Below are 18,315 nucleotides of genomic sequence, written 5' to 3'. Positions count from 1 at the left end.
CCCCCGTGCTTCAGGTTGGGATGGTGTTCTTGAATTTCTGTTAACGAGAAATTTGTGGAGTGGTTGAAAAATGAGTTTTAATGACTCCAACCTAAGTGTATGTAAACTTCCGACTTCAACTGTATGTATATTTTTTTAATTTCACCTTTATTTAAGCAGGTATGCTTGTTGAGAACAAGTTCTCATTTGCAACTGCGACCTGGCCAAGATAAAGCAAAGCAGTTCGATGCATACAACACAGATATACATTGTCTACGGAAAGTATTCAGACCCCCTTGACTTTTTCCACATTTTGTTATGTTACAGCCATATTCCAAAATATATTACTTTTTTTCTTCATCTGTCTCCACACCATACACCATAATGATGAAGAAAAATTGTTTTTTAGATTTGTTTTTGCTCATTTGTTAAAAAATAAGAAATGAAATCACATTTACGTAAGTATTCAGATCCTTAACTCAGTACTTTGTTGAAGCACCTTTGGCAGCAATTACAGCATCGTGTCTTCTTGGGTATGACGCTACAAGCTTGGCACACCTGCGTTTTGGGGAGATTCTCCAAAAGTATAGTATTGTCCTCTCAAGCTCTCAGGTTGGATGGGGAGTGTTGCTGCACAGTTGTTTTCAAGTCTCTCCAGAGATGTTCGATCGGGTTCAAGTCCGGGCTCAGACGTTGTCTTGGCTGTGTGCTTAGGGTCGGTGTCCTGTTAGAAGGTGAACTTTCTCCCCAGTCTGAAGTCCTAGGTGCTCTGGAGCAGGGTTTCATCAAGGATCTCTCTGTTCATCTTTCCATCTACTGACTATTCTCCCAGTCCCTGACAGTCCCTGCCTCTGAAAAACATCCCCACGGCATCATGCCGACACCTCCATGCTTCACTGTAGGGATGATGCCATGTTTCCTCCAGATGTGATGCTTGCCATTCAGTCTTGGTTTCTTCAGACCAGAGAATCTTGTTTCTCATGGTCTGTGAGTCTTTGGGTGCCTCTCTGCAAATTCCAAGCAGGCTGTCGTACTGAGGACTGGCTTCCGTCTGGCCAGTCTACCATAAGGCGTGATTGATGGAGTGCTGCAGAAATTGTTGTCCTTCTGGAAGGTTCTCCCATCTCCACAGAGGAGCTCTGTCGGTGACCATTGGGTTCTTGGTCACCTCCCTGACCGAGGCCAAGTTTGGCATGGTGGCCAGCTCTAGAAAGAATATTGGTGGTTCCAAACTTCTTCCATTTAAGAATGGAGGCCACTGTGTTCTTGGCGACCTTCAATGCTGCAGAAATGTTTTGGTGCTCTTCCCCAAATCTGTGCCTCAACACAATCCTCTCTCGGAGCTGTACGGACAATTCATTTGACTTCACGGCTTGGTTTTTGGTCTGACATGCACTGTAAACTACGGGACCTTTATATAGACAGGTGGTGCCTTTCCAAATCATGTCCAATCAATTGAATTTACCACAGGTGGACTCCCAAGTTGTAGAAACATCTCAAGGATGATCAGTGGTAACAGGATGCACCTGAGCTCAATTTCGAGTTTCATGGCATAGGGTCTGAATAATTATGTAATTATTTTATTTCTGTTTTCTTTTTTATACATTTGTTTAAATGTCTCATCGGTTTTCATTTGGTCATTATGGGGTATTATGTATAGATTGCTGAGGATCTTCCAAAAAAAATGTCAATGCAGGCAATCCATTTTAGATAAAAGCTATAAAGAGGGAAATGTCAATGGATCTAAATACTTTCCAAAGGCTCTTTATATCTAGCTAGCTCTGGCCCAATCCGAAGTGTTTTTATTTAGCCTGTATTTAACTAGATAGTTCCATTGGTGTCAAAAGACCTGGCCTTCAAGCCTTGGACTTGTAATGCACTGTAATTGGATTATTCAAGGAAATGGCACAACTCATATTTACAATGACCATACCATGGGGAAACACAGGGGAGTTCTCATAGACTGGTTAGCTGACAAAGTCATGAAAAAAATGCACACACTTCAACGGGGTAGAAGGCAGTGTGTTATTGGGATTCTGGATGGTCAGATGGCGGCAACTTGTTTTTGTTGTAGGTGGCTCGTTTCGGCTAGATTTATCTTTTTCTTGATACCATGTCTTGTTTTGACTGGATGTCACGTTTATGCTAATATAGTTAAAATTCACTAGCTAGCTAACCAATAACTGTAACGGTTTGAGAGACAAGTGCTCATTGTACAAACGTATTTGTTTTCAATAAATATTAGATACGAAATATAGTTTACATGTGTCAACAATCTAAGCCAACCCTGTCTGTTGTGCACACGCCGGTTTTGTTGTTAAACAACCAACCCGTCTACAGACCAGCAGCAAAAAAAATCTTACACTCAAAAGCAACATGTAAATGTATTTCAAACACATTTTGGATTATAATTGGATTGAAAGTCTCATGAATGTCCTGCTTAATATGTTTATTGTTGCAAATCAACTGCGTTATACCAAAACAAATAAACACTTCATCCAGTAAAATGGCACTTTGGCTAGCTTTGCTACCAGCCTATATCAATGAGCGTTAGCATTTCAGCAAACAACTGCTGCATCAAAAATAGGAATTTTGCAACCAGCACGACCAAATATAATACAACGTAAGCCTATGGGAACCCCGGGAAGTGTTTTTGTTTGGAAGTAATGACTTTGTAAATCTAGGATAGGTTGAATGGGTGCGGATTGTGAACGTATTTTTTTTCTTTTCACGGTGGCCGTTGTACTTGTTTAGGACACGATTAGTGGCTTGAAGTGTACTTAAACATTTCAACTAGGGACAGTTCTGTAATTTGCCGAGATGAATAGGATGTCTGAGTTTTCTGATTGATTAACCCCTTTTAGATGTTTTATTAGGATGCCGATTAGCTGACGCCATCATGGCATCTAGTCTTCTTGGAGTCCGACTCATAACTAAAAAGACAATACAGACAAAAATACTTTACAAAAATATAATTTACATTCAATGATCAATTTTAGCTAATGAGAATGCTGGTGAAGAATGGCACATATAACATCTGAGCTCTGTTACAATATCCATCCACACTAGTGTACCACTAAGAAGGAAACTGTGAATTGGGCATGCACTCTACCGGTAGGGCTATGCTGCATGAACATTGTAATGTGAATTAGACCGGTGTTAGTGATTTGTGACCGGGGCAGGTGGCATATCCAAAAACACTCTGAGACTGGGGAAGGTGATATATCATTCGTGACTGAAGAGGTGACCAGGCCAAACCTATTTGCCTAGCCTGTTGACTCGGGTCATTATTGGCACGTTAAACCCCAACCTAGCAGATAAGTGTCTATCCAACTGAACCACTTATCTCTCTCTCTCTTGCGCTCAACTCTCTCTCTCTCTGCCCCACTGTCTTTGTTCTCAAGTCATGGTTTTATTTTCTATCTAAAGAAATGTTCCTTAAGTTGAGACTGACCTTTTGATCAAGTATTCCTCAGTTTGAAAATGACATTCAAATTAAAAGGGCATTGAAATGTTAGGCTAGTCACTTAACGAATGTGACAGGATTCAAAACATATAGATTTTATACTTGTTTATTGAGTTGAATAAAACCTCTGTGTGTGATAATTAACATTTAGTTTGTCTGGTTGTTACGCATTAAAGAGGAATGTCAGTCCATTGAAAGATTCACCACTATCTCATGAAAATGTTAAAGATGACACACAGGATTAAACATACATTTTTTTTTTGCATTGTAATTTCAGAATGTATAATATAGCTGCAGTACATTTCAGTAATTTAGCAGACGCTCTTATCCTAAGCGATGTACAGTTTGTGCATTCATCTTAACTTCTTTGAGGGAAAATGTATCTTATCAGCAAAGTCAGAGCTAGTAAGGGGGGGAAAACATCAAGTGCGAGTGGTTCACGAAAGGCATTTTATTTATTTTCTAGAAATGTTTTGGAGAGGCAAGGGGAATGATGATGTAATGAGTGTTTCACAGTAATACCTAACCGCCAGTGTTGTGATTGGCTACGATATTTGCCTATTGATTTCTCCTGCCGGCTTCTGTTGTCAAAATGGGAAAGCTGTTCTGTTTTGACTTTGACTGTGTTGTCTAGTGGAAACCTGGGGTAAGCGGTCAATGTAGAAATCGCTTTGTCACTTCCTGGTTGCTAAAACTCTACACTGTTTGCTCAATGTCAGTTTGTTGAAGAATACAAGCACTGAATAGTGTAGGGAGTCATTGTACCATCTAAACTGTTTTTAAAGCTGGTGGGCCAAAACTGAAAGTAAAAGGCTCAAAATGCAAGTCTCCACTATGTTATGGGGAAGTGGGATGAGGAGGAGATTTTGTAATGATTGCAGCCGTGTGCTGTTGCAATTCACCTAGCTCCCACAGGGGAGAAATTCAGAGAAATTAGTAGCACATTTAAAGGCCATGGGTATGTTATTGGCAATAGGTGAAAGGACCAAACACTTTTCAAAGAGGAATGTGGTGGCAAGGGGTCTACTGCGTCATGGTCAGTCCTCTCAGTGGCTGTAATGAAATTCATTTTAGTCTCACCCGTGATTCCGCCCCCGCCCCAGTTAGTCTAGAGGAGCCAGACCTTGGGTAACGCCACAAGATCTGGATAGGATGTTAACTCCTCCCGGACTTTTAGAAATGGGGGGAGGGGATCTCACAGACAATTCTCCCAACAAATCGAGTTTGGGTAGGTGGGGTTTAAAATGCGGGCGGGAATTGTGCTCATGGAAAAGATTCCCCTCGTAAACAGGTGGACCAAATGCGGATGCAGATGGCTAGCTAGGCTTGGCAGTCTGCTCTGGATGAGGTGAGGAACATCTCCTTGTTATAATTATGGCACATAAATCACCATACCATTTCAAAATGTTAACTAACCTATACTAAAAGGGTCATATTAGATGACTGCAATGTTTTACAGGTTGCATTCTGGTAGCTAGCAACTTAAGCCCATATTCGTCCAGCAAGCTATTAATAGCTTTATCTTGCTTACTAGCCCTTGGTAATGTATGTTTTAGTTATAAATTAGCCAGTTAGCTAGCTCTACTACAGGCTAAACATTTCCCTTCATTGTAGTTATTCATGTTTCTGCTTGAATGCCCTGTTTCCATAAACCAATCACCCATGCATTCAACTGTAGCATGCTAGCAGATACCCAGTTAGATTTGGCTCAGATACCCAGTTAGCATAGACTTCCAGTTAGCATTGGCTCAAGAAAATACTTCTAACTTCCATCTTCCCAGACACAAAATTTGTATCCAAAATCCCAAAGTATGCCTTTAATTGGACACAAATTGAAAGGAACTAACCAAAACCAGCAGACGCATGACCCTCCATGAGTTGAGTGACACCCCTGATCAAATTCAACATTTAGTAATGTAAAGAGAACCGAGCGCATGTACAAAAATCCATACATTTTTGGGTGAAATTGAGTGAAGGTGTTTCTGTTTTCATCCTTTGTCGCCTGGTGCAGTGGAACAATTTATTCAACCTCAGTAGCATAACTAGCATAACTAGTAGCATAGCGTCCCACCTGGCCAACATCCGGTAAAATTGCAGAGCGCCAAATTCAAAATACAGGAATACACAAAATAAGCATTCATAAAATATGCAAATGTTATACATCGGTTTAAAGATTAACTTCTTGTTAATCCAGCTGCTGTGTCAAATTTCAAGAAGGCTTTACGGTGAAAGCATACCATGCGATTTTCTGAGGACAGCAGCCCGTGTACAAAAGCATACAAACATTTATCAGCCAAGTAGAGGAGTCACTAAAGTCAAAAATATTGAAAAAATTAATCACTTACCTTTGATCTTCATATGGTTGCACTCACAAGACTCCCAGTTACACAGTAAATGTTTGTTTTGTTCAATAAAGTCTATGTCCCAAAAACTGTTTTGTTGGCGTGTTTTGTTCAGTAATCCAATGGCTCCAAGGCTGTCACAACAGGCAGAAGAATACATACTAAAAGTACCGATAAAGGTTGTCAACATGTCAAACGATGTTTATAATTAATCCTCAGGTTGCTTGTCTTTTATAATCAATATTGCAACCGGACAATGCCGTTTTCAATAGAAAGGAAAAATAACAAATGGAGCACGCCAAATCAGGTCTGCAAAGTTCCTCTGACCAAAATGGCTGTTTACTTGTCGTTTTTCAAAATAAAAGCCTGAAACCATTTATTTTTTATTTATTGAATTTCACCTTTATTTAACCAAGAAGGCTAGTTGAGAACAAGTTCTCATTTGCAACTGCGACCTGGACAAGATAAAGCATAGCAATTTGACACATACAACAACACAGAGTTACACATGGAATAAACAAAACATACAGTCAATAATAAAGTAGAACAAAAGAAAACAAAAAGTCTATATACAGCGAGTGAAAATTAGGTAAGTTAAGGAAATAAATAGGCCATGGTGGCGAAGTAATTACAATATAGCAATTAAACACTGGAATGGTAGACCGGCAGAAGATGAATGTGCAGGTAGAGATACTGGGGTGCAAAGGAGCAAAATAAATAAATGCATACCAGTATGGGGATGAGGTAAGTAGATAGATGGGCTGTTTCCAGATAGGCTAAGTACAGGTGCAGTGATCTGTAAAATGCTCTGACAGCTGGTGCTTAAAGCTAGTGAGGGAGATGTGAGTCTCCAGCTTCAGAGATTTTTGCAATTCGTTCCAGTCATGGGCAGCAGAGAACTGGAAGGAAAGACAACCAAAGGAGGAATTGGCTTTGGGGGTGACCAGTGAGATATACCTGCTGGAGCGCGTGCTACGAGTGGGTGCTGCTATGGTGACCAGTGAGCTGAGATAAGGCGGGGCTTTACCTAGCAGAGACTTGTAGATAACCTGTAGCCAGTGGGTTTGGCGACGAGTATGAAGCGAGGGCCAACCAACGAGCGCGTACAGGTCGCAATGGTGGGTAGTGTATGGGGCTTCTCCCCCCCCCCCCCTTAAAAGACCTAGATGCACTATTGTAAAGTGGCTGTTCCACTGGATGTCATAAGGTGAAAGCACCAATTTGTAAGTCGCTCTGGATAAGAGCGTCTGCTAAATGACTTAAATGTAAATGTAAATGGATGGCACTGTGATAGACTGCATCCAGTTTGTTGAGTAGAGTGTTGGAGGCTATTTTATAGATGATATCACCGAAGTCGAGGATCGGTAGGGTGGTCAGTTTTACGAGGGTATGTTTGGCAGCATGAGTGAAGGATGCTTTGTTGTGATATAGGAAGCCAATTCTAGATTTAATTTTGGATTGGAGATGCTTAATGTGAGTCTGGAAGGAGAGTTTACAGTCTAACCAGACACCCAGGTATTTGTAGTTGTCCACGTATTCTAAGTCAGAGCCGTCCAGAGTAGTGATGCTGGACGGGCGAGCAGGTGCGGGCAGCGATCGATTGAAAAGCATGCATTTTGTTTTACTTGCGTTTAAGAGCAGTTGGCCACGGAAGGAGAATTGAATGGCATTAAAGCTCGTCTGGAGGTTAGTTAACACAGTGTCCAAGGAGGGGCCAGAAGTATACAGAATGGTGTCGTCTGCATAGAGGTGGATCAGAGAATCACCAGCAGCAAGAGCAACATCATTGATGTATACAGAAAAGAGAGTCGGCCCGAGAATTGAACCCTGTGGCACACCCATAGAGACTGTCAGAGGTCCAGACAACAGGCCCTCCAATTTGAAACACTGAACTCTATCAGAGAAGTAGTTGGTAAACCAGGCGAGGCAATCATTTGAGAAACCAAGGCTGTCGAGTCTGCCAATAAGAATGTCCAGCTCTGAAACCAGATTGCATAGCGGAGAAGGTATGGTGGGATTCGAAATGGTTAGTAATCTGTTTGTTAACTTGGCTTTCGAAGACCTTAGAAAGACAGGGTAGGATAGATATAGGTCTGTAGCAGTTTGGGTCTAGAGTGTCACCCCCTTTGAAGAGGGGGATGACCGCGGCAGCCTTCCAATCTTTGGGAATCTCAGACAATACGAAAGAGAGGTTGAACAGGCTAGTAATAGGGGTTGCAACAATTTCGTCAGATAAGTTTAGAAAGAGAGGGTCCAGATTGTCTAGCCCGGTTGATTTGTAGGGGTCCAGATTTTGCAGCTCTTTCAGAACATTGGCAAACATCTGGATTTGGGTAAAGGAGAAATGGTGGGGGCTTTGGCGGGTTGCTGTGGAGGGTGCTGGGCAATTGACCGGGGTAGGGGTAGCGATGTGGAAAGCATGGCCAGCCGTAGAGAAATGCTTATTGAAATTCTCAATTATAGCTGATTTATCGGTGGTGACAATGTTTCCTAGCCTCAGAGCAGTGGACAGCTGGGAGGAGGTGCTCTTATTCTCCATGGACTTTAGTGTCCAGAACTTCTTTGAGTTGGTACTACAGGATGCAAATTTCTGTTTGAAAAAGCTTGCCTTAGCTTTTCTAACTGCCTGTGTATATTTGTTCCTAACTTCCCTGAAAAGTTGCATATCACGGGGGCTATTCGATGCTAATGCAGAACGCCACAGGATGTTTTTGTGCTGGTCAAGGGCAGACAGGTCTGGCGTGAACCAAGGACTATATCTATTCCTAGTTCTACATTTTTTGAGAGGGGCATGCTTATTTTAGATGGCGAGGAAGGCACTTTTAAAGAATAGCCAGGCATCATCTACTGACGGGATAACGTCAATGTCATTCCAGGATACCCCGGCCAGGTCGATTTAGAAAGGCCTGCTCGCAGAAGTGTTTCGGGGAGCGTTTGACAGTGATGAGGGGTGGTCGTTTGGTCGCAGACCCATTACGGATGCAGGCAATGAGGCAGTGATCGCTGAGATCTTGATTGAAAACAGCAGAGGTGTATTTGGAGGGCGAATTAGTTAGGATGACATCTATGAGGGTGCCCGTCTTTACTGATTTGGGGTTGTACCTGGTAGGTTCCTTGATCATTTGTGTGAGATTGAGGGCATCAAGCTTAGTTTGTAGGATGGCCGGGGTGTTAAGCATGTCCCAGTTTAGGTCACCTAGTAGCACGAGCTCAGAAGATAGATGGGGGGCAATCAGTTCACATATAGTATCGAGGGCACAGCTGGGGGCAGAGGGGGGTCTATAGCAAGCAGGAAACAGTGAGAGACTTGTTTCTGGAAAGGTGAATTTTTAGAACTAGAAGCTCAAATTGTTTGGGTACAGACTTAGCCTGCAGAGTTCTGTATTACTTTCTATCTTTGCAGTAAATTGCAACACCACCCCCTTTGGCAGTTCTATCTTGTCGGAAAACGTTATAGTTAGCAATGGAGATTTCAGGGTTTTTGGTGGTTTTCCTAAGCCAGGATTCAGACACGGCTAAGACATCTGGGTTGGTAGTGTGCTAAAGCAGTGAGTAAAACAGACTTTGGGAGTAGGCTTCTAATGTTAACATGCATGAAACCAAGGCTTTTTTACGTTTACGGAAGTCAACAAATGAGAGCACCTGGGGGGTGGGAGTGGAGCTAGGCACTGCAGGACCTGGATTAACCTCCACATCACCAGAGGAACAGAGGAGAAGTAGGATAAGGGTATGGCTAAAGACTACGAACTGGCCGGAACAGAGAGTAAAAGGAGCAGGTTTCTGGGCACGATAGCATAGATTCAAGGCATAGTGTAAAGACAAAGGTAAGGTAGGATGTGAGTACATTAGAGGTAAACCTAGGCATTGAGTAATGAAGAGCGAGATATAGTCTCTAGAGATGTTTAAACCAGGTGATGTCATCGCATATGTAGGAGGTGGAACAACATGGTTGGTTAAGGCATATTGAGCAGGGCTAGAGGCTCTACAGTGAAATAAGACAGTAATCACTAACCAGGACAGTAATGGACAAGGCATATTGATATTAGAGAGAGGCATGCGTAGCCAAGTGAACATATGGGTCCAGTGGTTGGGCTGGCTGGGGACACGGCGATTCAGACAGTTAGCAGGCTAACAAGCTAACAGTTAGTAGGCCGGAGCTAAACAAGCTAGCAGCTAGTAGACCAGGGCAAGCTAGCAGTTAGCAGGCCGGGTTAGCAAGCAAGCAGTTAGCATGGGCTAGCAGTTAGTAGACCAGGGCAAGCTAGCAGACCGGGTTAGCAAGCAAGCAGTTAGCAAGAGCTAGCAGTTAGCAGACCGGGCAGGGTCTGTTTTTGCCTCTTCGTGCAGGGACGTCGATAGACCAGTCGTGGAATTAGTAGGGTTCCAAGTAGCTCTAGGTAGCTAGCAGGCCGATATTGTAGCCCAGGAGTATGCTTCAGTGGTAGCACTGGAGCCCTGGCCGGGTTAGTTTCAAGCTAAATTGGTGCTTGCTCTGGGATGGAAACGCTAGCCAGGAGTAGTCATCTGGGATTACGGTTAGCTAGTTGTGAAGATCAAGATGAAAATGTTCAGTTTAACCTCTAGTGACACCCCATCCCGTGAACGGGACCGTTGTCATCATCTGAAACTAATTAGCATAACGCAACGGAAATCTTCCTAGAAAATATTCCTATTCATGAAAATCACAAGTGAAATATATTGGAACACAGCTTAGCCTTTTGTTAATCACCCTGTCATCTCAGATTTTCAAAATATGCTTTACAGCCAAAGCTAGACAAGCATTTGTGTAAGTTTATCGATAGACTAGCATAGCATTATGCCTTGCTAGCAGCAGGCAACCTTGTCACGAAAATCAGAAAAGCAATCAAATTAAATTGTTTACCTTTGATGAACTTCGGATGTTTTCAGTCACGAGACTCCCATGTAGATAGTTCATTTTTTCCCCAAATATTATTTTTGTAGGCGAAATAGCTCCGTTTGTTCTTCACGTTTGGCCGAGAAATCGACCGGAAATTGCGGTCACAACAACGCAGAAGAATATTCCAAATTAGCTCCATAATATCGACAGAAACATGGCAAACGTTGTTTAGAATCAATCCTCAATGTGTTTTTCAAATATCTATTCGATAATATATCCACCGGAAACAATTGGTTTCTCAGTTGAAGCGATTGGAATAATGGCTACCTCTTTACGCAAGATTTTCTCCGGGAGCATCATGTGACCACTTGCGCAATGTAGCCCCCTACGGGTATTCTTCAACATAAATGCGTAAAACTACGTCACAATGCTGTAGCACATTCACAGCTCAATGGGGACTCATTGGCACGCAGCGCTTTCAAAATATGGGGCACTTCCGGATTGGATTTTTCTCAGGCTTTCGCCTGCAACATCAGTTCTGTTATACTCGCAGACAATTTACAGTTTTGGAAACGTTAGTGTTTTCTATCCAAAGCTGTCAATTATATGCATATTCTAGCATCTTGTCCTGACAAAATATCCCGTTTAAAACAGGAAAGTTTTTTCCCAAAAATGAAAATACTGCCCCTAGAGTCGCAACAGGTTAAGGTAGAAATCCGGGGATAAAAATAACAGGTCCGTTATACTCTGGTTAGCGTCACGTTGTTCGAACTGGCGAGAGCTTTCCGAGCTGAAGGTTATCGGATGGCCGCTGGCAATGGTTTGCTGACTAATATCTGGTAGTTAGCTGGCTAGCTTCAGTTGAGGGATTCCAGATCCGAAGTAAATATAAATACTTTAAGGGGAAAAAAGCAGATCCACGCCACATTGGGTGAGGCGGGATGCAGGAGAGTATTTAGATGATGAGGTTTAGCTAAATATTTTAAAGGATATGCGACGAAAAATATGTAAAACGATATATACAAGGGGCAGGACAAAGACTTCTTGACTGCTACGCCATCTTGGAATGTCTAAAGTCTGACATCTAGTGGAAGCCATAGGAACTGCAATCTGATTTATAACCCATTGGATTCTCTATAGGCATTGAGTTGAAAAACAGCCACATGAAAATAATTCCACTTCCTGGATGGATTTTTCTCAGGTTTACTCAGACATTATTTGAACAGTTTTGGAAACTTTAGAGTGTTTTCTATCCAAATCTACTAATTATATGCATATCCTAGCTTCTGGGCCTGAGTAACAGGCAGTTTACTTTGGGCACACTTTTCATCTGGAGGTGAAAATACTGCCCCCTACCCTAGAGGTTAAAAACTTCCTTTGCACAATAATACACCCCCACAACCGCCATATTCATATTCAGCATCACACTCTGGTTTGGTGCCTAATCTTCACAAACCAGGCCGGAAAGTAGTGCAGCCTCAACCCAGTAAGCGCCCACATTTTCTGACTTATGAAATTGAGTTAGGAATATGTACTGTAGAGATTGTTTGCACATTGGCAAGATGTTACCTGGATGTAAGAATAACATTTTGATCCTTAGTCAACGTATGCCATTGGAGATCTGTAACATCTCACCCTTGTTGACTTTGTAGAACCATTCAGTTGAGTGCATTTGTGGCACAACTTGGGTGTGAGTGGGGGCCGGCTGACTTGGGTCTGTTGCCTTCCACATTACCATGGATGTAGATGAGTTGTCACAGCGGTGTAGTACTACTGTTATTGATTACTGCGTTGTTGGGAAAGAGTTGGCAAGAAAGGCATTTCACTGTACTTGTGCACATGACAATAACTTCTTGAAAGCTGCCTTCATCTTCTCTGCATCCTACAGCAGTAGAGATGGAGAGGGGAAGAGATTACAATTTACATGCTGTGCTGGGTGCCATGGTGATGATGGGCATCGCCATTGCTCCTCCAGGGGCTTCTGCTGCCACTGTATAGTAAGTGGTCTGTTTTCATTCTCAATCTGTCCCCTGGTGCAGTGGAAGAATTATTGTTCAGCCTCAGTAGCATGATTCTGGATAACTGGTTGTTCTGTAAAACATAAAAGGACATGTAGATGGGACAGTTTTCAGACTGGATCTGTCATTTTGAAATAAATCGTTCTGATTAAACACTGCTTTTGCATACTATAACACCCCCACAACCTCAATCCTCATACTCCAGTGTCTTCCATTAGCGCTGGCTGCCGGCTAATCAGCAGGTTACTTTTTCCACTTCATATTAACTAGGCTACAGTGCATTCGGAAAGTATTCAGAACTGAGTTTTTCCACATTTTGTTACGTTACAGCTTTATGTTAAAATTTATGAGAAAAAAGCAACTATTTAATCAATCGACACACTACGCAATAATGACAAACAAAAACAGATTTGGAGACAAAAAAAAGATTACATTTTATTGGTCACATACATATGGTTAGCAGATGTTATTGCGAGTGTAGCGAAATGCTTGTGCTTCTAAGTAAAGGCCTCGGTGTAACGCTCATTCCTTCGACGATAAATGCGAATCCGACCATCATCCCTGGTGAGACAAAACCGCGACTCCTCAGTGAAGAGCACTTTTTGCTAGTCCTGTCTGGTCCAGCGAAGGAGGGTTTGTGCCCATAGGCAACATTGTTGCCGGTGATGTCTGGTGAGGACCTGCCTTACAACAGACATACAAGCCCTCAGTCCAGCCTCTCAGCCTGTTGCGGACAGTCAGAGCACTGATGGAGGGATTGTGCGTTCCTGGTGTAACTTGGGCAGTTGTTGTTGCCATCCTGTACAGGTGTTGTTACACGTGGTCGGCCACTGCGAGGTCGATCAGCTGTCCGTCCTGTCTCCCTGTAGCACTGTCTTAGGCGTGTCACAGTACGGACATTGCAATGTATTGCCCTGGCCACATCTGCAGTCCTCATGCCTCCTTGCAGCATGCCTAAAGCACGTTCATGCAGATGAGCAGTGACCCTGGGCATCTTTCTTTTGGTGTTTTTCAGAGTCCGTAGAAAGGCCTCTTTAGTGTCCTAAATGTTCAAACTGTGACCTTAATTGCCTACCGTAAGTAGTAGAGGTCGACCAATTAATCGGAATGGCCAATTTATATTGCAATCCACGAGGAGACTGCGTGGCAGGCTTGACCACCTGTTACGCGAGTGCAGACAGCAAGGAGCCATGGTAAGTTGCTAGCTAGCATTAAACGTATCTTGTAAAAAACAATCAATCTTAACTAGTGATTATGTTTTCTATACATGGTTGACGATATTACCAGTTTAACTAGCTTGTCCTGCGTTGCATATAATCAATGCGGTGCCTGAAATTGTCACTTTTCTTGCATTCAGTTTATGCAGAGTCAGGGTACATGCAGCAGTTTGCGTCGCCTGGCTTGTTGCGAACTGTGTTGAAATCAGTGTTCATTCAGTATTGTTGTAATTGTCATTAGATGTCTAGATCTATCTAAATCGGCTGATTAATCAGTACCGGCTTTTTTTGGTCCTCCAATAATTGGTATCGGCGTTGAAAAATCATAATCCGTCAACCTCTAGTCTGTAAGCTGTTAGGGTCTTAATGACTGTTACACAGGTGCATGTTCATGAATGGTTCATTGAACACGCATGGGAAACAGTGTTTAAACCCTTTACAATGAAGGTCTGTGAAGCTATTTGGATTTTTACTAATGATCTTTGAAAGACAGGGTCCCGAAAAGGGACGTTTGTTTTTTTGCCGAGTTTTATCTCACTCACTACTGGTCAAGATTTTTTAGAACACATACTCATTCAAAGGTTTTTTTTTATTTGTTTGGACTATTTTCTACATTGTAGAATAATAGTGAAGACATCAAAGCAATGAAATAGCACATGGAATCATGTAGTTGCCAAAGTGTTAAACAAATCAAAATATATGTTTGAGATTCTTAATGCTGGTGAGTTACTGCTGCTCTGATATCCAAAATGTATTTCTGGCTGTATGTAATAACACAAACGTTCTGTGCTAATAATGTAAGAAATGAAATACAAAAGCAAAATACTGTATTGTTGCTTAGGAGCTAGAAGGAGAGCTGTCATTTCTGTCTGTGCCATCTTACTTCATTATTCAATAATTTCGCTGTGAATTTCTGATGTAATCAAGGCATTCTAATGTACCAGAGGCCGGCTACTCTATGCAATTGTGGAAAACACTGATATTTAGCATAACACTCTGGTCCACAGCCAGTCTGGGGAGCAGAGGTTATAGCATGACATAACCAGGTAACTAGAACAGCATGTACTGGCCCATACTGTTCCTAAACTCTCATCCAGTCTGAGGAGCATACACCACTTACAACAGCCAGTTATTACCCAGAGGTTATAACATGACACAGCCAGTTATTACTGAAACCCTCACCCCCAGGGTGTTGGTGTCAAGCTGACACGCTTACTGCACCGCATCATGAGACGTCCCATCTGTGGGTTCCTGCAGTATTGGGCATTATGCCTTCACCCCCTAGAAAACGCCAGCAGAGCGAGCCTGGGAGACAGTCAGGGAGGGGGTCTGGGGTTAGATATGACCACACCAAATGGGTGTAGTAGTATGTGTATATTGAACCTAAGGAGTAGCTAATGGTGTATTCTGTTTGCAACGTCACTGGTCTGCTTTGCCATTTGATTCATTGCTCCTTTTTGGTCAGATTGTTGTAGAAGAGAAAGTGATCTCAATGACTTGTCCATTTTAAATAAAGGCAAAAAAAATGATCACCTTCCGTGAAACGTGAAGTAACTGTCACCCTGTCTGTAATTTTCCTCTTTGAAACGCTTGACTAACATAAGTAGAATTAATTTATTCTGGGACCTCCTATATCCGTGCCTAAACATTTTATCTGCCTAAATCATATAGTTACATATAGAATTCCTATTACTTGAATAGGATCTCTCTGGGCCTAGTCGTAAAGATTTGTCATTTCACTTTTTAATAACCTCTTAGAACCACCCATCCCGGATCCGGTATATTTGTCATCAGCAACGCTGAATAGCATAGCGCAACAGTCAAATAATATTACTAGAAAATATTCATATTCATGAAATCACAAGTGAAATATAGCGAAACACAGCTTAGCCTTTTGTTAATCACCCTGTCGTCTCAGATTGTGAAATTATGCTTTACAGCGAAAGCAATACAAGCGTTTGTAAATTTATCGATAGCCTAACAAAACAATAAGTACACCTAGCATCAGGTAACTTGGTCACAAAAATCAGAAAAGCAATCAAATGAATCATTTACCTTTGATCTTCAGATGTTTTCACTCACGAGACTCCCAGTTAGACAACAAATGTTCCTTTTGTTCCATAAAGATATTTTTTATATCCAAATACCTCTGTTAGTTTGGTGCGTTATGCCCAGGAATCCACCGGAAAGAGCGGTTACGACAACGCAGACAAAAATTCCAAATTATATCCATAATGTCGACAGAAACATGTCAAACGTTTTTTTATAATCAATCCTCAAGGTGTTTTTCAAATATCTATTCGATAATATATCAACCCGGGACAGTTGGCTTTTCACTAGGACCGGGAGTAACAATGGCCGCCTCTCTCTTTTGCGCAAAAATCACTGAGAGCCCCCACCTGTCCACTTACGCAATGTGGTTGTTCTTCGCTCATTCTTCAAAATAAAAGCCTGAAACTATGTCTAAAAGCTGATGACACCTTAGGGAAGTCATAGAAAAAGGAATCTGGTTGATATCCCTTTCAATGGGCAATAGGGATGCATAGGAACACAGGCGTTTCAAAATATCAGTTCTGTTATACGCACAGACAGTATTTTTACAGTTTTGGAAACTTTAGAGTGTTTTCTATCCTAAGCTGTCAATTATATGCATATTCTAGCATCTGGTCCTGAGAAATAGGCTGTTTACTTTGGGAACTTTATTTTTCCAAACATAAAAATAGTGCCCCCTTGCTTCAAGAGGTTGTTAATGCCTCTGACATGCGATAATGATACACAATGATGTAGTAGCCTACAGTTTTCTTGACGTTTTAATTATTGTGACGGGCTCATGTTTTACTGGTACGGTGTACTCCACTATTTATTTTGCCGTACCGGACCGCTTTACTTTCACCCCTGGAGAGAGGGATTAGTTTACCTGACTGTGTTGTGATGCAGCTGGTCCCAGATGAGGCCAGCTTAGGCTTCAGCTCCACCAGACACGGAGCCATAGTGCCAGACACATCCAACTGTGCCCCAAACACATGCTTGCTACCTTGGGGGAGAGGGAAGAGCCAGAGACTAGGGTTACTTCAACCTTCAATGGGGCATTCAAAGATATTTGGCTATTTTGGTACCATAGAATTAGAATGAATAGAACAGACATTACATTTCAAAGCCGATGTCTGGTGAGGGCTCTTGGGACTCGTATTGTTGAGAGGGAGGGAGATAGAGAGAAACGCCAGCAGCCATTGCAGCCTTGTTTGTTTGTTTGTTTGTACCACTGCAGGAGTCTGAGTCGGGTACTGTTATAACACCTACTGTACCTAGAACTGAGGGGGTCACTTTTTTTTTTTTTTTTTTTACAGGTGTTAAGTGTTTTTTGCTAAACCACCTGTGCAACTACTTGTTGAACACAGATTGTTTTCATAAACCTTTCTGTAGACATTCCTTATCATTTCACTGTATTCCCTTCCCTGCTGTTTGTAAACCTACCTGAGGATGGCATGCTTTTAGACAGGGGACATGCAGGGGAACTTTGATCGGGCTCCAGACAGTGTCATCTCAAGCAGCCTGCCTCTCTGGCTTGTCAGGCTGGTGGGAAACCAGGGGCTGGAGCGGAGGCAAGAGAGCAGGGTTCGCCTCATCTTCACCCCACCTACTTTGTTCTAAGTATTGAAAATGATACAAAACTGTAAATGCTAGATAACCTTGGCACTGGTTGGTTTCAAATACTACTAGTGTTAAAACTACTCTTCACAAAATAGTCATTAAATGCAGTCATTAAGAACAACCGCCTATATCCATCTTGCTAGCTACTAGTTCCTCTGTTGTTGTTAAGGGGATGTTTATGGTAGGGCAATAAGCAGAAAAAGCAGCGATGTCAGAAAGCCTGTATTTCTAAAATTGTGTAAGTCTGGCTCGAGAGACTTGGCTTCAATCACATTCTTGCTGCTTGCGGTCATATCTGTTTGCAGCTATGTAGCTTTGATAGGCTGTGTTAGAAACACACACGCTTTTTATAAAAGAGCCCTATTTCATTAAAAATACTATTAGGGCTAGTTGTGGTACAGGCTATTTGGAGAACTTGTAGTATATTTAACTAGACAAACAACATTCCCACTTAAATCTTTGATAGCATATATTTGTATTCTTTACCATCTCTATTGCAATTAACACTGTAGTGTGTGTGGTGTGAGTTTGCATTTTTTTTGTATTGCTTTTACAGCAAGTTGTGAAAAATACATGTTTTAGGGGCCAACCTTCAGTGTTTGTTTTTTTTATCCACCAGAAAAGGGAGACTTCCTGGCTCTAGATCTGGGTGGGACCAACTTCCGGGTCCTGCTGGTGAAAGTGTCTGACAATGGGAAGCAGAAGGTGGAGATGGAGAACCAGATCTATGCTATTCCTGAGGAGCTGATGAGGGGCAGCGGCTCAGAGGTGAGTGGGGGGGGAG

The 18,315-nt window shown here is 42.2% G+C and overlaps 1 protein-coding gene across 1 annotated transcript in view; it reads left to right on the top strand.

Annotated features, from left to right (window-relative positions):
* LOC115111772 (hexokinase-2-like) overlaps window positions 1-18,315 on the top strand; it is a 67,760-nt gene that overhangs the window by 15,202 nt on the left and 34,243 nt on the right. The window contains exon 3 of the mRNA XM_029638183.2: window positions 18,151-18,299. Within this exon, the coding sequence (XP_029494043.1) occupies window positions 18,151-18,299 (149 nt within the window). The remainder of the gene's footprint in view (window positions 1-18,150; window positions 18,300-18,315) is intronic.

This window comes from Oncorhynchus nerka, linkage group LG27 (genome assembly GCF_034236695.1).
Source record: "Oncorhynchus nerka isolate Pitt River linkage group LG27, Oner_Uvic_2.0, whole genome shotgun sequence".
NCBI classification, from domain to species: domain Eukaryota; kingdom Metazoa; phylum Chordata; class Actinopteri; order Salmoniformes; family Salmonidae; genus Oncorhynchus; species Oncorhynchus nerka.
Note: the sequence above shows the minus strand (reverse complement) of the source record. Positions and strands in the feature narration are given on the sequence as shown.